At 39.1% G+C, this 24,504-nt stretch overlaps 6 protein-coding genes and 1 pseudogene across 12 annotated transcripts; 2 read left to right on the forward strand and 5 right to left on the reverse strand.

Moving 5' to 3' along the window:
* The first annotated feature begins 273 nt into the window (after window positions 1–273).
* On the forward strand, window positions 274–5,296 carry LOC103329730 (peptidyl serine alpha-galactosyltransferase). The gene is made up of 8 exons (XM_008232229.2): window positions 274–1,038; window positions 1,262–1,432; window positions 1,955–2,198; window positions 2,360–2,560; window positions 2,696–3,186; window positions 3,425–3,589; window positions 3,755–3,998; window positions 4,207–5,296. Exons 1-8 carry the CDS (start codon window positions 734–736, stop codon window positions 4,879–4,881), a joined length of 2,496 nt encoding a protein of 831 aa, XP_008230451.2. The 5' UTR covers window positions 274–733; the 3' UTR covers window positions 4,882–5,296.
* A 902-nt stretch (window positions 5,297–6,198) lies between these two features.
* LOC103329732 (protein WVD2-like 7) lies at window positions 6,199–9,341 on the forward strand. 4 transcript variants are annotated; one of them, XM_008232232.3, is made up of 9 exons: window positions 6,199–6,333; window positions 6,461–7,066; window positions 7,149–7,523; window positions 7,627–7,685; window positions 7,820–7,894; window positions 8,164–8,266; window positions 8,362–8,424; window positions 8,608–8,718; window positions 8,817–9,341. In XM_008232232.3, the coding sequence occupies exons 1-9, from the start codon at window positions 6,265–6,267 to the stop codon at window positions 9,045–9,047; spliced, it is 1,692 nt and encodes a 563-aa protein (XP_008230454.2). In that variant the 5' UTR covers window positions 6,199–6,264; the 3' UTR covers window positions 9,048–9,341. The 4 variants fall into 4 exon arrangements, with proteins under 4 accessions (XP_008230454.2, XP_008230456.2, XP_008230455.2 ...); XM_008232234.3 differs by having other exon boundaries at window positions 8,191–8,266; XM_008232233.3 differs by having other exon boundaries at window positions 7,152–7,523.
* LOC103329731 (protein FAR1-RELATED SEQUENCE 5-like) lies at window positions 7,671–13,610 on the reverse strand. 3 transcript variants are annotated; one of them, XM_089050236.1, is made up of 5 exons: window positions 13,060–13,610; window positions 9,842–12,416; window positions 9,477–9,662; window positions 9,260–9,357; window positions 7,671–7,922 (listed from the first exon to the last, which is right to left on the reverse strand). In XM_089050236.1, the coding sequence occupies exon 2, from the start codon at window positions 12,410–12,412 to the stop codon at window positions 9,881–9,883; it is 2,532 nt and encodes an 843-aa protein (XP_088906362.1). In that variant the 5' UTR covers window positions 12,413–12,416; window positions 13,060–13,610; the 3' UTR covers window positions 7,671–7,922; window positions 9,260–9,357; window positions 9,477–9,662; window positions 9,842–9,880. The 3 variants fall into 3 exon arrangements, with proteins under 3 accessions (XP_088906362.1, XP_088906361.1, XP_088906360.1); XM_089050235.1 differs by lacking the exon at window positions 7,671–7,922 and adding an exon at window positions 8,510–9,070; XM_089050234.1 differs by lacking the exon at window positions 7,671–7,922 and having other exon boundaries at window positions 8,510–9,357.
* A 142-nt stretch (window positions 13,611–13,752) lies between these two features.
* Window positions 13,753–14,522, reverse strand: LOC103329733 (uncharacterized). The gene has a single exon (XM_008232235.3). The coding sequence runs from the start codon at window positions 14,451–14,453 to the stop codon at window positions 13,866–13,868; it is 588 nt and encodes a 195-aa protein (XP_008230457.2). The 5' UTR covers window positions 14,454–14,522; the 3' UTR covers window positions 13,753–13,865.
* An 861-nt stretch (window positions 14,523–15,383) lies between these two features.
* Window positions 15,384–18,706, reverse strand: LOC103330145 (cystinosin homolog; annotated as a pseudogene). Its single transcript, XR_016126120.1, has 10 exons — window positions 18,190–18,706; window positions 18,092–18,125; window positions 17,819–17,950; window positions 17,161–17,250; window positions 16,909–17,033; window positions 16,389–16,431; window positions 16,019–16,130; window positions 15,880–15,929; window positions 15,609–15,752; window positions 15,384–15,515 (listed from the first exon to the last, which is right to left on the reverse strand). The product of XR_016126120.1 is annotated as a cystinosin homolog (transcript).
* A 1,001-nt stretch (window positions 18,707–19,707) lies between these two features.
* LOC103329734 (uncharacterized) lies at window positions 19,708–20,544 on the reverse strand. The gene is given in 1 exon segment (XM_008232236.3): window positions 19,708–20,544. A coding segment is annotated over 1 exon segment (573 nt). The 5' UTR covers window positions 20,405–20,544; the 3' UTR covers window positions 19,708–19,831.
* Window positions 20,545–21,218: 674 nt separating this feature from the next.
* On the reverse strand, window positions 21,219–24,173 carry LOC103329736 (cystinosin homolog). The gene is made up of 8 exons (XM_008232237.3): window positions 23,942–24,173; window positions 23,670–23,802; window positions 23,067–23,156; window positions 22,815–22,939; window positions 22,294–22,336; window positions 21,918–22,035; window positions 21,779–21,828; window positions 21,219–21,651 (listed from the first exon to the last, which is right to left on the reverse strand). The coding sequence occupies exons 1-8, from the start codon at window positions 24,058–24,060 to the stop codon at window positions 21,502–21,504; spliced, it is 828 nt and encodes a 275-aa protein (XP_008230459.1). The 5' UTR covers window positions 24,061–24,173; the 3' UTR covers window positions 21,219–21,501.
* Between the last annotated feature and the right edge of the window lie 331 nt (window positions 24,174–24,504).

Here is a 24,504-nt window from a genome sequence, read left to right on the forward strand (position 1 = left end):
CTTAACTCACATATGTTTTAGTGTTTTTTTTATATACAAACGATATTCTAATTTAATATAATCTAAACTATAGAGAGAAAATTTGAACTCAGGTATAAAGTGAAAAGATATTCGCTTCTAGCCAACTGACTAAGCTATGTCTGCTTTCAATAACTTATTTGTTGTTTGGAAATCGGAACAATATGTTGAACATTAATTATGGAATATGATACCACATCTACCATGCATTTGAGTACTAGCTCACTCAGTGTGACGCAATAGCCATTCTGAGGAGTTTATGTTATTATGTCATAATCGTTGCCCCAATCTCCCGATTAAAAAAACGACGTCTCGTTTCGAAAAAGAAAAAGAAAAAGAAAACAATGTATCAGGCAGGCAGTGAAGCTGGAAAATCTAGTAGTAGGCTTGTTTTGTCCGCGTGCGGTTGTGAAAGAACAAGTCCATTTCTTGTACACAAATTTCGTATTTCCTCCTAATACATAATTCGATCACACGCACCAACCATCAAATAATTGATCAGTTTCGTTGAATTCAATAATCCATATACCCAGCTATGCTGTGTACAAGCAATTATTAAAATCCCATGTTGCACCAACTTCAGTTACGTGTTCCCGGCCAAGACATAAACAACACCAAAGCTCCGATTTTGACTTTTGAGTGTATCCGTCAAAGTCATGAAATTTAGATCTCTTACCCAATACCCATCTGAAATCTGAGCCCCAATTGAGCTACAATGGCTGGATTCTTGGTTTTGGTGGCGGTGGGCTTGATGGGTCTGTGCATGAATGGTACTTGGGGGTTGGAAGCAGGTCAGGAGGCTCCGAGGAGGATCCATACCCTGTTCTCGGTGGAGTGTCAGGACTACTTCGACTGGCAGACTGTGGGTCTCATGCGCAGTTACAAGAAGGCCGGGCAACCCGGCCCTATTACCCGACTCCTCAGCTGTACGGACGACGAGAAGAAGAAGTACAAAGGGATGCATTTGGCTCCCACTTTTGAGGTGCCTTCCATGAGCAGGCACCCCAAGACTGGTGACTGGTGAGTGGTTGGAGTGTGCTTTGTTCCTCACCTCTTTCATTTTTGATTGGTTTTCTTCTTAATTTGGTCTCAAATTGGGTTTTGAATTCTGGGTTGCTTTGCAATTCTTGCTTAATTGTTCCTTCTATTTGATGGGTTTGGTTAAGATGGACGGCATTGGATTTTCTTTGATGCAGAAAAGGGAAAAAAATAATGGTTGAAATGTTTTTTGTTTAATTTTCAGGTACCCTGCTATTAACAAACCAGCTGGAGTTGTGCACTGGCTTAAGCACAGTAAAGAAGCTGAGAATGTTGATTGGGTTGTGATTCTGGATGCGGATATGATCATACGGGGGCCAATCGTTCCTTGGGAACTTGGTGCTGAGAAAGGCAAACCTGTTGCAGCATATTACGGGTATTACGATAACACTTTTTTTCTTTTCATCTAAGTGATACTACATCAAAGCTAAGCCTTCTCCCATGATAAACTTTTTAAAGCATCTGTTTGGAAAGGATGTTCTTCGTAAGGGTATGTATTAGCTGCAATCAGGTTTTACCATACAAAAGCATTACGAATGCCTTGTGAGTTAACTAATAATAGTTCATAATTGTCGTCAATGTAGCAACCTAAATTAGTTTGAATTAAAAGGGTAGTTAAGTAGAGTATTATGTTTGTACTTGACATGCTTTGGAGGTTGAAGTGAGGTTTTCTTTGTTCTTGATCCATCACTGACATGAGAAGAACATGACCTTGTCAATTTTGGAACTGCAGAGATCTCTTTTCTTGCATTTGCATAATATCTTTGTGAACCTGTTCTTCTGAGGATTTTATGGGCAGTAAATGTATTTTGAACCCATTCTTCAATATTCCTCTTTTTTCGCCCTTATAAGGACTGTGGCTATCAACATACATTGGTATAATGAATTTCTCCTTCAGGTACTTGGTTGGATGTGATAATATTCTGTCTCAACTACACACAAAGCACCCAGACCTCTGTGATAAGGTTGGTGGGCTTTTAGCCATGCATATGGATGATCTTCGAGCATTGGCACCCATGTGGCTTTCGAAAACAGAAGAAGTGCGCGAAGATAGAGCTCACTGGACAACTAATATAACTGGTGACATCTACGGGAAAGGATGGATCAGTGAGATGTATGGATATTCTTTTGGTGCAGCAGAGGTAAGTTTCTTTCTTACTTTCCTTAAAACCTTCTTTTTTCTTCCTTTAGTAATATATATGTCGGATCTTTCACAAATTCCAAATACTTTACCATTTCAGCTTCTTTTGCATAGTGTTTTCTTTTAGTTAATTTGTATTGGATACCTTATTTCTTTTTTCAGGTTGGTCTTCAGCACAAAATAAATGATAACTTAATGATCTACCCAGGCTATACTCCACGAGAGGGTGTTGTGCCTATTCTTTTTCACTATGGCTTGCCATTTAGTGTAGGTAATTGGTCTTTTAGTAAATTAGATCACCATGAAGATGGTATTGTTTATGACTGTGGCCGACTCTTTCCTGAACCTCCGTATCCAAAAGAGGTATGTGATCAGAAATGGAATGTCTATTTTTGTTTGTTAGGCTGATATTTAGGTCTTTATCTTAGAAATCTCAAAATTTCTTACATGGAAGATCATGTTCAAGGTCTTCAAATTTAACATTCTTTCTTTGTCCAGGTAAAACTGATGGAATCTGATCCAAATAAAAGGCGAGCTCTTCTTATGAATTTAGAGTGCATTAACACTTTGAATGAGGGTCTTTTACTACAACATGCAGCAAACGGTTGCCCGAAGCCAAAGTGGTCAAAATACTTGAGCTTTCTGAAAAGCAAAACTTTTGCTGAACTGACTCGGCCAAAACAGCTGACTCCTGCTACTTTACAATTTGAGAAGGCAGTACATGTAGTACAGGCAGTACAGCAGCAAGTTGTCGATGAGCCCACGAAGCCACATCCAAAAATCCACACCCTTTTTTCTACAGAATGCACCCCTTACTTTGATTGGCAGACTGTAGGACTTGTCCACAGTTTTCACCTGAGTGGCCAACCTGGAAATATCACACGATTACTCAGCTGTACTGATGAAGATTTGAAGCAATATACCGGCCATGATCTGGCTCCCACCCATTATGTCCCTTCCATGAGCCGACATCCATTAACGGGCGATTGGTAATTCTATTTTCTTCATATCTCTTCTTTCCTTCTTTTAGTTTCTTCTTGGTGGTGATTTGAGGTCAATGTCAGCATTGCCTTTTTTTCTTTGATTTTTTTTGTGGGGTGGGGTTGGAAGGCTTGATGAATCCTCCAAAAAATTTGTGAGCCTGAGTTAACATAAATTGGGAATTCTAATCCCCATCTCCAATACATAAGAAACAAGTAATGGTCTATCTTTTGTTCTTTCTACCAGGTATCCAGCAATTAACAAACCAGCTGCAGTCCTTCATTGGCTTAATCATGCAAATACTGATGCAGAGTACATAGTGATTCTTGATGCTGATATGATCTTGAGAGGCCCAATTACACCATGGGAATTCAAAGCAGCACGTGGCCGACCAGTTTCAACTCCCTATGAGTAAGACAATATGATGCTTTCAATTTTTATCTTTGGTTTCTCAGGACCCAAAATGTAATTCAGGGTGTGACAGAATATATCACTATATTTCTGGTGTGTGTGTGTGCACATTTCTAGTTGCATAATCCATACAAGGACTTATTTTTCCTAATTTGTGTATTCTAGCTATCTTATTGGCTGTGACAATGAGCTTGCAAACCTCCATACTCGCCATCCTGAAGCCTGTGACAAGGTTGGGGGTGTTATCATCATGCACATAGATGATCTACGAAAGTTTGCTTTACTATGGTTGCATAAAACAGAGGAAGTCCGGGCGGACACAGCTCACTATGCCACAAATATTACTGGAGATATATATGAATCTGGTTGGATTAGTGAGATGTATGGTTACTCATTCGGGGCAGCAGAGGTAAATTGTTTCTACTGTGTAAAAAAGTGGTCCCTTTTTTATCTTGTAGTTTGTATGCTATAGGTTTCCATGGGATTTCAAGTAAAAAGACCATGCTTTGTGGAGTGTACAAATGCTTTAGGTTTCCATCAGCAACATCTTTGGTCTTTTTAAAAATCAAGAATAAATTTGTGGTGATGATTCTGTTCCCCTCTGTTTTTCCATGCAGTTGAAACTAAGGCATCAGATTAGCAGCGAGATACTGATATACCCAGGATATGCTCCTCAACCTGGTATCAGATACAGAGTATTCCACTACGGTTTGGAATACAAGGTTGGAAATTGGAGCTTTGATAAGGCAAACTGGAGGAATGTTGACGTGGTTAATAAGTGCTGGGGCCAGTTTCCAGACCCACCCGACCCTTCAACACTTGATCAGACAGACAAGAACAAACTGCAGACGGATCTGCTTAGCATAGAATGCATAAAGACACTAAATGAAGCACTACGCCTGCATCATGAGAGGAGGAACTGCCCTGATCCCAATTCCTTGTCCAACTCAAATTCCGATGCAGCAGAGGAAGTTGTAGTGTCAAGGAAATTTGGCAAGTTGGATACAAGTCATGTTGTAGGAAGCAACCGTGCGGAAATGAATCATTCTCAGGAAATTTCAGAACCTACTTTGACAGATGGGTTGTTCAGTTCTGTGAGGTTCTGGGTTGTGGCTCTATGGGCATTCTGTGGCTTGGGCTTCTTGACGGTCGCGTCAGTGCTGTTTTCAGGCCGTAGAGGGAAAGGTAAAAGAGGTAAAAGTTATAGAATTAAGAGAAGAAATTCTGGTTCAGGATTCATGGATATTAATGGACGTGATAGGCATTTGCGTGGAGGTGAAGTACTTTTATGACATTGCATTTTATTATTGTGAGGTAAAATTCAACAAGTTTATCGAAAGATAGATGGAGAAGACCAAGTTTTTGCCTTTGCCATGAGTATACAATACAGTGAAGACCATTATATTTGCAAAGCCAGGCCAAGTTTCACTGCCAAAGGACAAGTCAAACAAAGTGCTTGTCTGAAAGTCAACACTTTTACCAAATGCTAGCTAGGGTTTTATCATTGAAGAGGAAGAGAAAGAGGTGGTCGTGTGGTAATTTTGATTTTGATATCACTTTGTATTCTATTTGTGTTATTTTCCATACCAAATCGTATACGTGCTTACAGTTTGAACTTTGATATACGCTTTTGCTTCCACAGCAGAAGTTTGTCTTCTTTCCGTATTTTATATCTTCTAAGTATTTAAATCAAACTGCTTGCCTGTACATTTTGCTGGGCCCTCCTGGTCAAGAACATGTTCCTCTACAGTCTACATCCAAATCCAAGTCAACCTTCATCTTTATCACTTGTGGGCTGGGGAAAATTCCAATTCTAAGGGCCATGCAATCCAAAACGCACCCACAATCTTGTTTGGGCAGATGTTTTATTTCTTCAATTTGCCAACCATCTAATAAAAAGTTATATTTAATGTGTACTACTTGTATTGGTAATGTTGTAAAAATGCTGGTTCTCTACCCCTACATTCAATTCAATGGCATATTCCTTGTAAATTGTCAAGGTGTAATATGTGTTAGCTAGTTATGTCAGGATAGTGAGTCTGTCTACTTGTATTTAAGTTCGAATCTCCCTCCTTTTATAGTAATTTAAACTATTATTTGTATAAAAAATTAATGCCAACCTACCCTTTGTTTAGCATCCCAATTATCAACAACTTCATAGGTAGCCAAGCCACAAGAGCAAGATAGACTGGTACTGCTGCTAGATTCTGACTCTACACCTACAGGAGAGAGAGGGGAGGACACTCCAAATTCAAATTGGCCAAAAATTTGAACGTTGGAGGAAGACCGTTGGTTTCCGCACGTGGGCCCTACGAAAAATTACCAAAGGGCTGAAAAAGGGATTGGATTTGGATTTTAAAATTTGGAGCCGAAGTCCGAAGTCCGGGAGATGGTTATTGGCGTTTTTTAAGGAGACCCCACTTGTCACTCGGCTTTTGCACTCCGAAGTCTCATCTCTATCTCTAGTTTCTATATGCGGCCTGCGGGGGGGGCCAGCAGCAGGCCAACTTTTCCACGACACTTTTCGTTTTGAATTTCAAATTCGAAATCAACGAGGACGACGACCACCATAACGATGTAATCATAAAATCGATAATTGATTCATAAACCAGAGGATAAAGGGTTTTCAAGTTTGGATTTTTCGTAGGTCTCACGACATCAAATTAACCACAACCATGGGAGAATCGACGTGCCTCATGCAACCATTCTCCTATGTTTCAGGCATTCCCAATGAAGCACATGAGGTTAGTTCTTGATATTTGTCTCTGTTTTGCGTTTCCTGTAATTTGCAAGCACAAATTCTATGTTTTCTTCTTCACTTTTCACTTACTGGATAGTTTCTAAAATCTGGGTTTCGAATTTCTGTTACAGGGGAACCCAATTCATGCACTTGGGCATTCAATATCATTTGGGAGGTTCACGTCAGAGTCGTTAGCTTGGGAAAGATGGTCCACATTCTCTCACAACCGCTATGTAGAAGAGGCAGAGAGATACTCCCGCCCTGGCTCTGTTGCACAGAAAAAGGCTTTCTTTGAAGCACATTACAAGAAAGTTGCTGCTCAAAGGGCTGCAGCCTTGCTTGAACAAGCAAATGCTAATGCTGCTGCTGCTGTAGCATCAGACAATGCCCCTGAACCCAAATCTGAAAGCCAAGATCTGAAGACCGTGGTTCCAACCTCTGAAGTGGTCGTCAATGAACAAGTAGAAAAGGAAGAGGAAAAGGTGGTCGAAGAGCCAACTAAAAAAGAAGCAGCTTTCACTGGTAATACCAATGGGTATTCAGACACTGAAATGGACAAACTTGCAAGCAGCAGGGTGCAAGTTGCTGATATACCTGCAACTCATGAACCCCAAGTTTTGGCGGAGAATTCTGCAGAGCCTGAACTTTCAAGCCAAATGCACAATGCTGTTAACGACAAGGAGGAAAATGGTATGGAGCTCAGTGGCACACCCCAGAGTGAAAAACCTCTGTTAAAGGTAACAACATTGAATTATAACCATAGTTTCTATCCTTTTCACACCCGTGGACTTAATCGACCTGCACTTTTTGTTGTTTCAGCAGAGCTACAGCTCAAATCAAGAAGCTTCGACACCCATAAAAAGGAAGAAAACAAGACTCTTTACCTCCTCAAAATCATCATTAGCGTATCATAAAGCACCCAAGGTCCCATCTTCTCCAGCCAAACCCATAGTTTCTAGTTGTTCCAGAAAGGATGATATTCTCACCCCATTGAGAAAGAAGCCGGCGACAGAATTGGAGGACAAGAAAAGATCAACTCCCAAATCACTTCACAAGTCAGTCAGTTTCACACCCATCAGGGAACTTTCCAGATTGACTTCAACAGTCATCAGGAAGATTGAAAATTCAAGAGTTGGTGCTAGTTCTTCCAAGACATCAAAAGATTGCATGACTCCTCTAAGAACTCCAACTACGGTGTGCCTCCCAATTTCTTTGAATTTTTTCTAAAAGTATCTCCAAAGATTTGCAGTTTTTCCAACAGTGATTACTGCTAAAGAGTTTATCTTTGGAACTGCAGGTATCTAAGAATGAGGTGCACAAGCGTTGTACAAAAACCCCATGTTCCGAAAAGAGAAGGTACCTGATCATATAAAACAGAGCAAGCAATCTTCTAAGAAGTTTCAACCTTTATTCTTTTTTCTATTTTTTCATTAATCGATAAATGAATCTTGACTGATTCTGTTTCTGCTCGTGTATTTTATGAATCACAGGGCGAAAACACCACTTGATCCCTCAGCAAGTGGAACCAAAACACCTCTGTCTAGATGGCGCTCACTCCGTACAGAGTATTTGCCTTATCTTTTGACATTTTTCCTGTTTAATCACATGTAGCATCATGAAAGGCTCACAATTTAGCCAGCACATATTTAAAACATTACTGATAAAAATCGCAATCATAACTGCAGAAGAATATGCAGAGCAACTCAACTTGAATTCTCAAATATTAAACATCTGAATTAATGGATTTACTATGGGTCCCACCTAACCCCATTTCTCTAAAAGGGACTTTGAGCTCTTATGTCTTCTTTTTCTTTTTCTTTCCCAATTTGGCCAGTTGTTCAAAGTTTTTGAGTGCCTGCAGAAACAAGGCGCGGTCCCCATTTTCATCTGCCCCTTTCAACTTAAGAACAGAGGAAAGAGCTGCAAGTAGAAAAAAGGCAAGGGTTTGCCTTTTCTCTTCTAAATTGTTCCTAAATATTTCATGAGATAGTTATATATGTGGTTGAAGTACTTATGGACCTCATATTTTCAGAAGCTTGAAGAAAAGTTCAATGCTAATGAGGCACAAAAGGTGCAGGTACAAAGAAAACTCAAGGTTGTTCTCTCCTTACCAAGCTTCTTCAATCCTCTGCCATTTTTGTTTGTACAAACCAAGATATGAAAAACAGAATGCAGCTTAATGGACCTAGGCAGAAAACAGCCATGCACACTACCTTTATCAAACTAATTTTGGTCACCACAACTTGGCTCAATACATGAATCTCTATGGTTTATGCAGGAGAAAGAAGAAATAGAGATTGGAAAATTTCGCCAAACCCTTTGCTTCAAGGCCAGGCCACTTCCTGATTTCTACAAAGAAAGAAAATCACAAAAGAATGAGATAGACAAGGTATGTTTGTCGAGCTGTGCAGCTATGCTTCTGCGATAACCATAATATGTTAACTCAGTGTTTAATCATTTATTATTATCCTTGATTTCTTTCAACAGGTTCGCGTGGCTCATCCTCTGCCACAGAAGCTAGGGAAAATGTCCACTCCCACTCCAACTCCAAGCGTAGTTGAGGCCTCAACGTCTCTATCTCCTAGAGGAGCTCCAATCAAGAGCAGTGGCACCAAGAATGTCCAGGGAAAGAATAAGCGAACCTCAACTTGTTCTCTCATTTCACGATCCTTAAAGACTACTCGTGAGAATACATCTCCAAACATTCAGCTGGGATAACCCAAGCTTAAGAAGCCAAGTTTCTGTTGGAGCAGAATTTATTGAGATATATCAGTCCTGCTGAAAGCTTCTAGCAAATTTTAGTTAGGTTTGATCGCACCGCATACCAAAATTAATTTGCCGGAGACATATATGCATATAGATTTTGGGCAAATGTATGAAGAGTGTAGTTGGTTAGTGGACAAAAAATTGTACGGTCTTTCCATTTTTACCTGTACCAAGAATTGTTCTACAAAGTGTAGAAGTTGTGGAAGGCTGTGGAATTTCCATTTGGAAATAGGTTTCAGCATCTCATAATTTGCGTGTACCCCTAAGTAGTAAAGAAACAAAAATTTGTTAAGCAAGGATTCAAAATTATAGCCGAGATAATATGTAACAGATGATGTGACATTCCAGGACATATAGAAATCTATGACAAGAGAAACCAACCTAGCCTCAGGATGATGGTACAATATACTGTGGTCAGCTGCCATAAAAAAGTTACACGATGGTCTTTCAAGATGGTCCATAACGGATCTTAAGCACTGTGCATATTCTTTTCAGTCAATATCTGCCTAATGATAATTTGAGGCATATTGAAAGTGATTTTCTTCTATAAAGCAGCAATGGAGATGTCTGAAATAAAAGAAAAGAAAAAGAAGTAAGATTCTCTCTTTTAAGGGTTTAACATTCTTCCAACCCTTGAAATACAAAATGGACAGTATTTAGGAAATATTTTGCAGCAATTACATGAAATCAAACAGTTTTTGTTTACAATTTTGTTCAATCAGTGATCAGAAATTTCTCTTTATTACCTTCCTATGCAGTGCCCCAAAAGACTTCCGTCCATAATTTCAGACCCTAGCATCTTTACTCCACCTCTTCAGAATGTATTTGGAAGGGAGAATCTTTATATTCCTATAGTCGAGTACTTTCAATGCATGGCTGCACAAAACTCCCATAAACTCAAATTTCATACAATTACAGGCAACTGTTTCTGTAGATGAATCAAAAGTAACCATGTACTCTCGTGGTTGCCCATATATGCTAACTTTGTACTCAAACAACGGCCCAGTCTGAGTGCATTGATTCACAATGATATTTAGGCATGTTTCATACTCTTGCTGGAACAATTCAAATATCATTGGTGTGTACATATTCCTCGCATGCTTCAAAAGAATCACATCACCCATAAGTTCTGGCAGATGGTGGTGCATGTTGTAATTACCCTCTAGTTCTTTGTAGTGCCAATCATTTATGACCTTTCCAAGATGCTTGCACAGCAGAAGCACATCCGAGCCTGACTTTAAATACTTTCTTAGGTTTTCAGTAAAACTTTCATGTAGCAGTACAGCTTTTATGTCAGCACAAAAAATATGCCTTCCATAAGCTGTGGCCCATTTCTCTCTATATTCAAACATCTCATGCAACCACTCATTTTCCCAAAGACCGTATACATCCAACAATACCTTCCATGCATTAATGAAATCCTCCTCATCCTCATGATCAAAAAGACAACTGCTTAAATCATTGATAAAAGAACCAGAGCCCGCAAACATGTAGCTCAGTTGTTTAAGTGCATTTTGGTACACATGCCAAACACAAATTCGATGCAGTGTTTCGGGAAATACCTTATCAATTGCTTCAGCCATCAGTGCATCTTGATCTGTGAGTATAGTTTTTGGCTTCTTCCCCGACATGGCCTCTAGGAAAGTTTGGAAGAGCCACTTGTAAGATTCAACACTTTCATCATATAAAAGTGCAGCACCAAAGATCAGCATTTGCTTATGATGATTTATCCCAATGAAAGGTGTGAATGGTTGGCTATCTTTCTGTAATCTGTAAGTTGTATCAAAGCAGATCACATCACCAAAATCACCATAGTCCATCGCCATCTTGGTGTCAACCCAGAAAACATTAGTTACTTGATCATCTACATCAGGTTGCAAAGCATAAAAAAAGGAAGGGTTTTTCAATTGCTTGCTCTGAAAAAATTGCTGCAGTCTGGCTGATTCTCCCTCTCTCATTCCTCGCATACATTTGAAAGGAAGTTTATTTTTATAATCTATGGGATCATAACCATGATTATCACAGTCTCTACCTGTCTTACGTATTAACTCAGAGGCTGATTCTGGCTGCATATTAGAACAATCCACTAAATCGCCTTCAAAAACTTGAGCTGCAATTAATCTCTTTTGCGACCGCAACATGTGAACTCTACAAGCAGCAACAAGCTCATGATTGTGCTTTTCTTCAAAGTGAGTGACACGGTATCTATCATCAGGTTGTCGAGATATGACCAATTGCGCCAAACAGCCAATTCTTGTCTCCTTTCTAGGTCTCTTCACATTCATGTCCCGTTTGTCTCTCTGCCGAAAGCCTTCTCTAAAACAGGTAAACCTTCTAGAGACCACAGAACCATTTATTTTGCTCCTATTTACATAATCCTTCCGAACACTAAAACCTACCCGTCCAGCATATGTGTTGTAAAACTCATATGCGTGATCTTCTGAGTCGAACCCCATTCCAAGTTTTGGCACCCCATCTATTCCAGATTTATCACCCAAGTTGGCTTCAACTGCTTGAGCAAAATTCAATCTCTTCTGTGATGGTAACAGATAAGTTGTACAAGGGGCAACAAACTCATGATTGTGCTCAGGTTCAAAATGAGTAACACAAAACTTGCCATTGGGTTGACGTGCAATGGTCATGTGCGCCAAGCAACCAGTTCTTGTTTCCTGCCGGGATTTCCTCACGTTGGCATTATGTTGGATAGGCCGATATCCTTGTCTATAACAAGTGTACCTTCTTGAAACAACTATACCATTTATCCTACTTTTATTTACGAAATCTTTTCTAATGCTGAAACCTTCCAGCACAGCATATCTACTGTAACAATTGTATGCGTGGTCTTCTGACTCAAACTCCACCCCAATTTGCGGTACCACATAAATGTATTCCTCACCTTTCATGGCCATACCAGCTCCTGGTACATCAGCACAGGGAACATTTGGGCTCTGCAACTCCAGCTCACCATCTACATCCATCTCAAACTTACTCACAGAGTAAAATTTTGGGGTTTCACACTCCTCGCAGTCAATTTCCACCTGGTTCTTGTCCATAGAAGAAGGAATTGGACTCTGATACTCCTGCTCAGTATCAATAACCACCAGCCTCTTCTCAAAAGAGGAACCTTTTGGACTTTGACACTCTCTCGGAAAGTCATGTTCATGGTCGATAACTGCCTGACTCCTTTCAGCAGAGGAATCTTTTGAGCTTCGACAATCACGTTGCACATCAATATCCAATCTAAATGACGTTGGAAGTTCATTGTAGTCACTCTCTTCTTGTGGATGACTTGATATATCAGGCTCACTACAACCCATCCACCTTCATTAGGGAGGGAAGAGAAAAAGGAAGGAAAAACAAAAGGAAGTCAAGAAAAATTCAATTTAATATGAGAGCCATCATTCACCATAATAAATAAATATCCCATAAAAAACGAGCTACTTACAATTATGTAGCACATCAAATTATCATATCTATAACAGCTAGGATTATTTCGACTGATATTCACAAGTAACTCAATAGGGCAAAACAACGAGCTACGCATGCCATCTTTACTGATACACATAGCTTACACTATATCAAATCAATTGGGTGGAAAAAGGGACTAAAAATTGATACTTGGCAATGGAAAGTGTGAGCTTAGGAATGGCCAAATTAGAGCTTCATGCCTCAGATAAGAATGCATATGGGTCAGAGTCCTTATCAGCAATTAGCATGCCCAGTTCTTCAACCATCACATGAATGCCAGAAGGAAAAAAAAAATCAATTATTGAAAACAGGAATGCAATTATGGAATGCACCATTGAAAGCAAGCAATGAATCAAGGAACGCTGGAAGAACAGAAAGACCACAGCTTTTATTATAATTCTCAATGAAAAAAGAAACCAGTATAGCACCAAACATGCCAGAGAACCCAATACTCCAGAGAGAGAGAGAGAGACAGTGAGACAGAGAGAGGGCAAACCTTAGAGAGTGAAAAGGGAAGAAGAGGAAGGGAAGCGGGGAAAAATTCTGCTGCTTTGAGGGTGCAAAGCTCTTGGATGCTCCGGTGGGATTTCAACGAAACAGATATTTCTGATATTGTGGTCTATCAGGCAGAGAGCAACCGGAAGAACTGTAGAGTTTTAGGGCTTATGTCTCAGCTCCATTCGGTTTCAGAGTGACTTAACTGGTAGGAAAACTTGGAAACAGAGTGCGGACTAGTTTTTTCATCCCGTCTCTTGACGTGGCAGTTGCTCATTGGTTTTGCAAAAAGACTCAGCTTAAGGTGCTGTTCGGAAATGAAATGCTCATATCATTGAGATTCTTTTCTGTTCATTTGGGTTTGATTTGCTTAAACTGAATTAGATTGGAGGCCAAATTCTAATGAGAATATTGTCAAATATTTTGTGTAGAAAATCGGTTGTAATTTATTGAGGACAAACAGACTAGAGTTAAAATTCCAAACTAAAGTCAAGAAGATTTGATGAGTATTTCTACACATCAGAGCTTAGATATTGGACTAATCAAGTAACCTATTCTACTTGTTCATAGCGATTAAATGAATTCTCACTCATGATGAAGCACCCTCGCCCCAAATATTCCTTAGACATGAACTCACGGGTTACAATCCGCAACAAGTGCTCAAAAATAAAATCAGACCAAGACAAAGAAGGAATATTGTCAAATATTGAGAAATAAGATTATCATCATCATCATTATTAACTTGTACATCAAAATACAAAGCAGAAGAAAAGAAGTTGACTTCAATCCGCGTTATTCAAACCACAATCACGTTTGTGGCACTAAACACCAACCTTCATCTTCCTCAATTGGATCAATCACATATTCCACATTAAAGAAATCCATCTCTTCATAATTACCATCTTCCTCAACCTCATCAAAATCCACCCTCACATGATGATCATTTCTATTATCATAGGCTCTACTTGCGTAACCATTGATTTCATCATCTTCTTCATCATCATCGTTGTTATCACAATCTCTAGTAGACAGATGATCCAAAATCCCCGTGGCAGAAAACCCGGAAAAATTCGAGCTAGACCGGCTGTCCACAACCCGCCAAGTGACCAAACGATGATTGGATAAGACGTCGGATGACTTGAGCTTGTGGTTCCCTTTGGTCTTGTCCTTGGCCTTAGAAGCCGGGTGGATGTGACACTCGGTGCACCTAGGCTTGCCGCACTTACCCGTGAACTTGGAGTGGTTGGTAGGCTTGGTGGCCACCTTGGCGAACAACCCGGCTGTAGGAGGTGAATCAAACTTGTTCACGTGTCGGGTTTCTGGTCTTGGGTTCAATGGGTCGGGTAGGACCCGGTAAGTCCTGACCATCCCGTGCTGGCGACCCTCTCTCTTCATTGTTGACAAATGGAGCTGTGGGCTGAATGAAAGATTGAAGGAAGGATGAATGATGGAGGTGTTGATTTGTGCCCTCTCTCATTATGTAGTGTTGCTTGTGGGAATGAAAACTTGGGAAACACGGTGTTTGGTTTGGCAGGTCCTAATTCTTGTGGACCAAGCCAATAAATCATTAAAGATTGACAACTCACCAAGATAAAGAATACATCTTTTTCGCATATTAATTTTTTTATTTATTTTATAAAGCAAGTAACTTTTTTTTAATAAATAAAGCAAGTACTTGGCAATGGCCAATTGCTTATGCTTGACGGTATGCATATGTTTGTTTCTTAATAATGATGCCCACTTGCATTACATGTTACAGGGTTGACCCTGGAGTTGATATATTTTTTTGTCTTTTTCATGTGGCTAATGGAAATTATACAAAGTTTTGATGAGAAAAGGTGTGAGCCCCAAGGCAAAGGGACGCTGCTCTGCTGGAACTGCAACTCATAAGCCAAAAATCTCAGTAGCTGTTTTTTTCCTGGAACTTGCTCTGCTCCTTCACAGCAGAATTATCTGCAACAGGGATAACACACGCAATGATATGTAAGATAACTTTTTCACATGTCCTTGAGTTATAGGCCAGAAATAAGCAAAATAGTGTTATCCTTATTGCATGGAAGTCTTTATCCCTTCACAGAAGTCTAAAAGTTTGGTTTTTTTTAGTAACCAATAGAAGAAATCCATGCGTTACGCTTGCATGAGGACAAGGGACGGAGTTTCTGTGCATCAGGCTTTCTCAGAACTTGGCGCGGCGATCATAATCAAAAGTTAAAAACCAACCGAACTTAAAAGCTTACAACATCTTCCAAAATTGAGTGAGTTTGGGGGTCTGTTTGGAAAATGTAAAAACCAATCTTTTTATTCTTACGGATCCTCTAGTAAAAGTGGTATGCAAACATATACTTTAATTACTGAATGGTCTTCATACACTGCTGCCTACTTTTAATGCTCCAAATAAATGTTTTCTTCTTCTTCCCTGTACACAACGTGATACAACATGCTTTTATGTAAAATAACCTGCAGAAACCCAAAAAGTTTGCTAATTCTCACACCGACGATGTAAGCTAATATCTATCATACATCTTGAGAGCCAAGCCAAAAGCTTTATACATTTTCCGAAACTGGGTCATCAGATGACTTGACGAGTGGCTCCGAGCTCTCCTTGCTGATGATTTTAGGGGTGATCACTGTTCTCTTGCCACAATACAGCACGAAATGTTGACCCATGAATAGAAGGTTAAAGAAGATAGATATCTGAAACAGTACAAACCATCCATGTATGAGCATCATATAGATCCATAACCAATTCAATTTGAGACAATCTAGAAAGTGTGGCAATTGTTTGATATAATTCAAGACATTGCTATGAATGAATCCATACCAAGGACAGCAGTGTCTTCCCTATATGTCCATAGAAGTTCACCCAAGAACCTGGAAAGGCGCACAAGTTAGAAACACAATTTAGCATGAAGGATGTTATGAAACTGCAAATATCATTGGTTGAGGAAGTGATAATGAACCTATAGATTGCACAGCCACTTGTGCATAATTTGCCACCCCTCCGGAAAAATCAAGTAAAATGTTGCCAATACTGAATCCATCTGTGCTCTTTCGCAGAAAGTTCATGACCGCCTATATTAAGAAAGGCGTTGTATCAATACAGGCTTACTGCTTTTTCATGAGAAAAGATTAAGCAGATAAAAAGGTCCATTCAACAGTAACAGTTCCTTTTCTTTTTCTTCATTTCCTAAGCATCCTATAATAACAGACAACAACTCTACATTAAATGCATAGCAAATGTATAAAGCCTGCGACCATTTTTCATAGCATGGCTTGGGCAATCAATTCAGTATAGGAACACAAAATATTTCAAAGGGACTAAATACTGACCTGGGGAATATATTCGATGACTGTCATAAAAACTTGAATCGAGCTGCAACAAAATTAAATGAATTGATGTTAGCAAGAGAATTTTACACAAACACAACAACCACTTAATAAAATAATAATCCAAGACCATGATCACTTAATGGAAGTTCCAACATGTAAGTAGCCGACTTTAAAATGCATCTTAAAGCATTGATGAGAAGATCACCTTTCTTAATCAGCATTATAGTAATTTCAATTTTCCTAGTGAAAAGGCATAATTCTGGCCAGGTACCAGAGAGCTCATTGTCAACGCGAACTTATTTAAGTAAAGATAGTTCAGAATCCACAATGACAGAACTTGATGTGGGAAAATTTTAAGAAAACTATATACAAAATACTAAATATTAAGGTAATTGAACATCACTCAGAACCTTAAGGACTTTTAAAGAAAACCTTCAGCAAAAAACTAAGTGTTGGTCATAATTGTCATTGACAGTACATCAAAATTCGATGCACAAAAACAAAAAGGTAAGAATCTTACTTGAAAATGGAAATCAACCAAAGCCAAGAATGACTTGGCAAAGCTAAGAAAACACAAACTGCAGCACCTAACCACACGGCAGCAACAATTCCAATGGAAATCTTGGAGACCTTCTGATTTCCACGCTGCATGAAGCCATCAGCAAAAGGTCAAATATGAAACTTTTCATGACAAAGTGACTAACATCAGGATAGTGAACCTACTAACACGATTTTAAATCATAAACTCGACAAAGAAGATCAAAGCACTTACTTCATAGATTGCAATTTGGTACAGGGTAATTGCTGTCAGTAAAACAGCATGAATAGAGAAAGCAACATCATTTGCTGCAACAGGTATAATCTGCAATTATAGCACAAAAAAGATGAGTTCTTCCAAATATACATATAACAAATCACCAACTCAATCTCTTCCATACATCCTTCCTTTTAAGATGCACAGACTATATTAAACAGTTGATAAACTACAATCCCTCTTTCAGCTGTTGGAGTTGTCGTTAAAGTATTGAGATTACAATCTACACGTATCATATTTCATGCAAAAATTATGTGCTTAAAAACCTAAATGACAAAACACACTTGAAACACTAGCTTTCTGATATATAAAGTTGTTAACGTCCTTGAAATCCGGTGTACCATATATGTCACAAATCTCCAAGTGCCAAAAATAACAGCTGCTATCGAGTTACAACTAAAACTGCTACATATTACATTCTTTATGTAACTTAATACTTGTATCAATATATAAGCAGAGCTTATTAAAATATTTGCCAATCCACCAAGAAAAAGCATACCCATATGCAATAATTTCAAAAGATCTAAGATTTGCTATTGGAAACCAAGAACACAGCCACTGGGAATGAAAATGATCATAAAAAGAAGTGGCTAGGCTGGTAGGGAGGGAAACAAACCTGGCCTAAGCCGTACTTCTCCAAGTACTGCTTTTGAACGGCAGAGCTGAAGTAGAGAGTGGCGTTGTAGATGAGATAGGAGGAGGGCTTTGTCAAATTCAACACCACGAATCAAAGTTCAACCCCACAACACTAATTCAAACGCCCACCGGCCACCACCATCCACCAAAAAACAAAACTATTTTAGATAAAGAAAGAATCTTTGAATTGAATTCAGCAGAAAATCAAGGTGTGAAAAAACCAAAGGGTTTGTGGGATGACATAAATGAATACCTTTTCCTCCGGAAATTCAAGATGACAAGTGTACCTTCAGGAAACAACTATACCATTTATCCTACTTTTATTTACGAAATCTTTTCTAATGCTGAAACCTTCCAGCACAGCATATCTACTGTAACAATTGTATAGATGGTCTTCTGACTCAAACTCCACCCCAACTTGCGGTACCACATAAATGTATTCCTCACCTTTCATGGCCATACCAGCTCCTGGTACATCAGCACAGGGAACATTTGGGCTCTGCAACTCCTGCTCACCATCTACATCCATCTCAAACATACTCACAGAGTAAAATTTTGGGGTTTCACACTCCTCGCAGTCAATTTCCACCTGGTTCTTGTCAATAGAAGAAGGAACAGGACTCTGACACTCCTGCTCAGTATCAATAACCACCTGCCTCTTCTCAAAAGAGGAACCTTTTGGACTTTGACACTCTCTCGGAGAGTCATGTTCATGGTCGATAACTGCCTGACTCTTTTCGGCAGAGGAATCTTTTGAGCTTCGACAATCACGTTGCACATCAATATCCAATCTAAATGACGTTGGAAGTTCATTGTAGTCACTCTCTTCTTGTGGATGACTTGATATATCAGGCTCACTACAACCCATCCACCTTCATTAGGGAGGGAAGAGAAAAAGGAAGCAAAAACAAAAAAGTCAGAAAAAATTCAATTTAATACCCATAAAAACGAGCCATCATTCACCATAATAAAAAAATATCCCATATGCAATGCACCATTGTAGCAAGGAATGAAACAAGGAACACTGGAAGATCAGAAAGACCAAAGCTTTCATTATAATTCTCAATGAAAAAAGTACCAGTATTGCACCAAACATGCAAGAGAAGCCATTACTCCAGAGAGAGAGAGAGAGAGAGAGAGAGAGAGAGATAGACGGAGAGAGGGCAAACCTTAGAGAGTGAAAAGGGGAAGAAGAGGAAGGGAAACGGAGAAAAATTCTGCTGCTTTGAGGGTGCAAAGCTCTTGGATGCTCCGGTGGGATTTCAACGAACCAGATATTTCGGATATTGTGGTCTATCAGGCAGAGAGCAACCGGAAGAACTGTAGAGATTTAGGGCTTTTGTCTCAGCTCCATTCGGTTTCAGAGTGACTTAACTGGTGGGAAAACTTAGAAACAGAGTGCGTGCGGACTAGTTTCTCAACCCGTCTCTTGACGTGGCAGTTGCTCATTGGTTTTACAAAATGACTCAGCTTAAGGTGCTGTTCGGAAATGAAATGCCCATATCATTGAAATTCTTTTCTATTCATTTGGGTTTGATTTGCTTAAACTGAATTAGATTGGAGGCCAAATTCTAATGAGAATATTGTCAAATATTTTTTGTAGAAAATCGGTTGTAATTTGTTGAGGACAAACAGAGTAGAGTTAAAATTCCAAACTAAAGTCAAGAAGATTAAGTGAGTATCTCTATACATAAGAGTTCGGACATTAAACTAATTAAATAGCTTACTTTCCTTCCTCATTGCGATCAAAAGAACTCTCACTCATAATGAAGCACCCCCCGGCCCCCAATGTTCCTTAGTCACGGACTCACAGGTCCGCAATAAGTATATCAGAAATAAAATCAGACGAAGAAAGAGAGGCGGCGGCAATAAAGGAATATTGTCAAATATTGAGAAATAAGATTATCATCATCATCATCATTACTAGCTTGTACATCAAAATACAAAGCAGAAGAAAAGAGGTTGACTTCAATCCGCGTTATTCAAACCACAATCACGTTTGTGGCACTAAACACCAACCTTCATCTTCCTCAATTGGATCAATCACATATTCCACATTGAAGAAACCCATATCTTCATAATTACCATCTTCCTCAACCTCATCAAAATCCACCCTCACATCACATCATGATCATGATCATTTCTATTATCATAGGCTCCACTCACTTGCATAACCACTGATTTCATCATCTTCTTCATCATCATCATCGTTGTTATCATAATGACTAGTAGACAGATGATCCAAAATCCCAGTGGCAGAAGACCCGGAAAATTTGACCAAACGATGATTAAATATGACGTCGGATGACTTGAGCTTGTGGTTCCCTTTGGTCTTGTCCTTGGTCTTAGAAGCCGGGTGGATGTGACACTCGGTGCACCTGGGCTTGCCGCACTTACCCGTGAACTTGGAGTGGTTGGTGGGCTTGGTGGCCACCTTGGTGAATAACCCGGCTGTAGAAAGTGAATCAAACTTGTTCACCTGTCGGGTTCCGGGTCTCAGGTTCAATGGGTCTGGTAGGACCCGGTAAGGGCGGAACATCCCGTGCTGGCGACCCTCGCTCTTCATTCTTGACAAATGGAGCTGTGGGCTGAATGAAAGATTGAAAGACGGATGAATGATGGAGGTGTTAGGTTGTGCCCTCTCTCATTATACAGTGTTGCTTGTGGGAATGAAAACTTGGGAAGCACGGTCTTTGGTTTGGAAGGTCCTAATTCTTGTGGACCAAGCCAATAAATTATTCAAGATTGACAACTCGTCAAGATAAAGAATCTTTTTCGCATCAAAAATCTCAGTTGTTTTTTTCCTGGAAATTGCTCGGCTCCTTCATAGCAGAAAAACTTACCTGTTAACGATATAATACTTTAGACACATGAGATAACTTTTTCACGTGTCATTGTGTTATAGGCCGAGGATAGAAAAATAGTGCTATCCTTGTTACATGGAAATCTTTTATCCCTTCTCTGATTCAGAAGGGAAGAACTTGCATCAGTATCTCAATTTCAATTCAAACATGGGTCTAATGAAACCGTCGCTGGAATTGAGATCTCATTCAAATAGAAAGATATAAAATATTTGGAGTTTCTTTTTGTATATTATATGGATGATCCGATCCGAAAGGACCATGATTGACGTAACATAAAACCTATTAGTCCGAAAGCGCCGTGTAGAGCAACAAAAGTCCACAGACCGCCTAAAAGTCTAAAAGTTCAGTTTTTTTTAGCAACCAATAAAAGAAATCCATGCGTTACGCTTGCATGAGGCACAGAGTTTGCGTGCATCTGGCTTTCTTAAAACTTGGCGCCGGCGATCATAATCAAAAGTCAAAAACCAACCAAACTTAAAAGCTTACAACATCTTCCAAAATTGAGTGAGTTTGAGGTTCTGTTTGGAAAATGTAAAAACCTCTCTTTTTATTTCTTACGGATCCTCTAGTAAAAGTGTTATGCAAACATACACTTCAATTGCATAATGTTCTTCATACACTGTTGCCTACTTTTAATGCTCCAAATAAATGTTTTTTCCTTCTTCTTTTTCCTGTACACAACGTGATACAACATGCTTGTAGGTAAAATAATCTGCAGAAACCCAATAAGTTTGCTAATTCTTACACCGACGATGTAAGCTAATATCTATCATACATCTTGAGAGCCAAGCCAAAAGCTTTATACATTTTCCGAAACTGGGTCATCAGATGACTTGACTAGCGGCTCCGCGCTCTCCTTGCTGATGATTTTAGGGGTGATCACTGCTCTCTTGCCACGATACAGCACGTAATGTTGACCCATGAATAGAAGGTCAAAGAATATAGATATCTGAAACAGTAAAACCCATCCATGTATAAGCAACATATAGCTCCATAACCAATTCAATTTGAGACAATCTAGAAAATGTGTCAATTGTTTGATATAATTCAAGACATTGCTATGAATGAATCCATACCAAAGACAGCAGTGTCTTCCCTATATTTCCATAAAAGTTCACCCAAGAACCTGGAAAGGTGCACAAGTTAGCAACACAATTTAGCATGAAGGATGTTATGAAACTGCAAATATCATTGGTTGAGGAAGTGATGATGAACCTTGATCTATAGATTGCACAGCCATTTGTGCATAATTTGCCACCCCTCCGGAAAAATCAAGTAAAATGTTACCAATACTGAATCCATCTGTGCTCTTTCGCAGGAAGTTCATGACCGCCTATATTTAGAAAGGCTTTGTATCAATACAGGCTTACTGCTTTTTCATGAGAAAATATTAAGCAGATAAAAAGGTCCATTCAACAGTAACAGTTCCTTTTCTTTTTCTCCATTTCCTAAGCATCCTATAATAACAGATAACAACTCTACATTAAATGCATAGCAAATGTATAAAGCCTGCGACCATTTTTCATAGCACGGCTTGGGCAATGAATTCAGTGTAGGAACACAAAATATTTCAGAGGGACTAAATACTGACCTGGGGAATATATTTGATGACTGTCATAAAAACTTGAATCGAGCTGCAACAAAATTAAATGAATTGATGTTAGAAAGAGAATTTTACACAAACACAACAATCACTTAATAAAATAATAGCAGTCCAAGACCATAATCACTTAATGGAAGTTCCAACATGTAAGTAGCCGACTTTAAAATGCATCTTAAAGCATTGATGAGACGTCCGCCTTTCTTAATCCGCATTATAGTAATTTCAATTTTCCTAGTGAAAAGGCATAATTCTGGCCAGGTACTAGAAAGCTCATTGTCAACGCGAACTTATTTAAGTAAAGATGGTTCAGAATCCACAACGACAGAACTTGATGAGGGAAAATTTTAAGAAAACTTTATACAAAATACTAAATATTAAGGTAATTGGACATCACTCAGAACCTTAAGGACTTTTAAAGAAAACCTTCGGCAAAATTAAGTGTTGGTCATAATTGTCATTGACAGTACATCAAAATTCAATGCACAAAAACAAAAAGGTGAAAATCTTACTTGAAAATGGAAATCAACCAAAGCCAAGAATGACTTGGCAAAGCTAAGAAAACACAAACTGCAGCACCTAACCACACGGCAGCAACAATTCCAATGGAAATCTTGGAGACCTTCTGATTTCCACGCTGCATAAAGCCATCAGCAAAAGGTCAAATATGAAACTTTTCATGACAAAGTGACTAACATCAGGATAGTGAACCTATTAACACGATTTTAAATCATAAACTCAGCAAAGAAGATCGAGACACTTACTTCATAGATTGCAATTTGGTACAGGGTAATTGCTGTCAGTAAAACAGCATGAATTGAGAAAGCAACATCGTTTGCTGCAACAGGTATCATCTGCAATTATAGCACAAAAAAGATGAGTACTTCCAAATATACATATAACAAATCACCAACTCAATCTATTCCATACATCCTTCCTTTTAAGATGCACAGACTATATTAAACAGTTGATAAACTATAATCCCTCTTCAGCTGTTGGAGTTGTCAAAGTATTGAGATTACAATATACACGTATCATATTTCATGCAAAAATTATGTGCTTAAAAACCTAAATGACAAAACACACTTGAAACACTAGCTTTCTGATATATAAAGTTGTTTACGGCCTTGAAATCCAATTTACCATATATGTCACAAATCTCCAAGTGCCGAAGATAACAGTTGCTATCGAGTTACAACTAAATCTGCTACATATTACATTCCTTACCAATCCACCAAGAAAAGCATACCCATATGCAATAATTTAAAAAGATCTAAGCTTTGCTATTGGAAACCAAGAACACAGCCACTGGGAATGAAAATGATCATAAAAATAAGTGGCTTGGCTGGCAGGGAGGGAAAACAAACCTGTCCTAAGCCGTACTTCTCGAAGTACTGCTTTTGAACGGCGGAGCTGAAGTAGAGAGTGGCATTGTAGATGAGATAGGAGGAGTGCTTTGTTAAATTCAGCACCACAAAATCGAAGTTCAACCCCACAACACTAATTCAAACGCCCACCGGCCACCACCATCCACCAAAAACAAAACAATTTTAGATAAAGAAAGAATCTTTGAATTGAATTCAGCAAAAAATCGAGGTGTGAAAAACCAAAGTGTTTGTGGGTTGACATAAATGAATACCTTTTCCTCCGGAAATTCAAGATGACTTGTGGGTAGAAGCTGATGGACCAACTTATGAACGCCGCCCATCCCAGAACTTCGTATGTGATTTCCAGCGGAATCGAATTCCACGAAGCCATTCCTCCCTTCCAAAATTGCAATTGCGATTTCCTACTTGTCTAATCAACTTTGAAGAGAGGGGAGAAGACAAGAGGGAGAAGAAAGGGGCTTGCTTGCAATGACTTTTAAAACTTCAACTGTATCTGTATGTTTGCAATGTAATTGGCCCGTCCATCCAAAGTGGGCCATGGTGATGACGTGGACCGGCTTAGGGCCGTACATCTTGCTTCTGAATCTAGGACACGATTGGTGCTTTTTCCTCCAAGTTTTGGCAAATTTCGCAACATGGATTGGACTGGAAGAACAGAAGAAGAAAGGGGGTTGGGTTTGAATTAGGACTATTACACGGCCATATTCATTGAGTTCCTGATCCTGATAAAGGTTCAATTTTTAGGTGGGATCCTGTTTTAATGTATAAGGCGCCAAAGCCATCATCCTACCTAGACCCCATCATCGTCTGTGTC

This window comes from Prunus mume, linkage group LG4, assembly GCF_029339155.1.
Source record: "Prunus mume cultivar Tortuosa linkage group LG4, ASM2933915v1, whole genome shotgun sequence".
Taxonomy (NCBI): Eukaryota; Viridiplantae; Streptophyta; class Magnoliopsida; order Rosales; family Rosaceae; genus Prunus; species Prunus mume.

Coding starts and splice junctions, on each gene's coding strand:
- LOC103329730 (XM_008232229.2), top strand. CDS start 734: ATGGCTGGATTCTTGGTTTTGGTGGCGGTGGGCTTGATGGGTCTGTGC. Junction 1,433..1,954: donor CCTGTTGCAGCATATTACGG/GTATTACGATAA, acceptor TTTCTCCTTCAG/GTACTTGGTTGGATGTGATA. Junction 3,590..3,754: donor CCAGTTTCAACTCCCTATGA/GTAAGACAATAT, acceptor TGTGTATTCTAG/CTATCTTATTGGCTGTGACA.
- LOC103329736 (XM_008232237.3), bottom strand. CDS start 24,060: ATGGCTTCGTGGAATTCGATTCCGCTGGAAATCACATACGAAGTTCTG. Junction 23,803..23,941: donor TTGAATTTCCGGAGGAAAAG/GTATTCATTTAT, acceptor CGTTTGAATTAG/TGTTGTGGGGTTGAACTTCG. Junction 21,829..21,917: donor TGTGCAATCTATAGATCAAG/GTTCATCATCAC, acceptor GCACCTTTCCAG/GTTCTTGGGTGAACTTTTAT.
- LOC103329733 (XM_008232235.3), bottom strand. CDS start 14,453: ATGAAGAGAGAGGGTCGCCAGCACGGGATGGTCAGGACTTACCGGGTC.
- LOC103329732 (XM_008232232.3), top strand. CDS start 6,265: ATGGGAGAATCGACGTGCCTCATGCAACCATTCTCCTATGTTTCAGGC. Junction 7,686..7,819: donor CCATGTTCCGAAAAGAGAAG/GTACCTGATCAT, acceptor TATGAATCACAG/GGCGAAAACACCACTTGATC. Junction 7,895..8,163: donor TGGCGCTCACTCCGTACAGA/GTATTTGCCTTA, acceptor CAATTTGGCCAG/TTGTTCAAAGTTTTTGAGTG.
- LOC103329731 (XM_089050236.1), bottom strand. CDS start 12,412: ATGGGTTGTAGTGAGCCTGATATATCAAGTCATCCACAAGAAGAGAGT.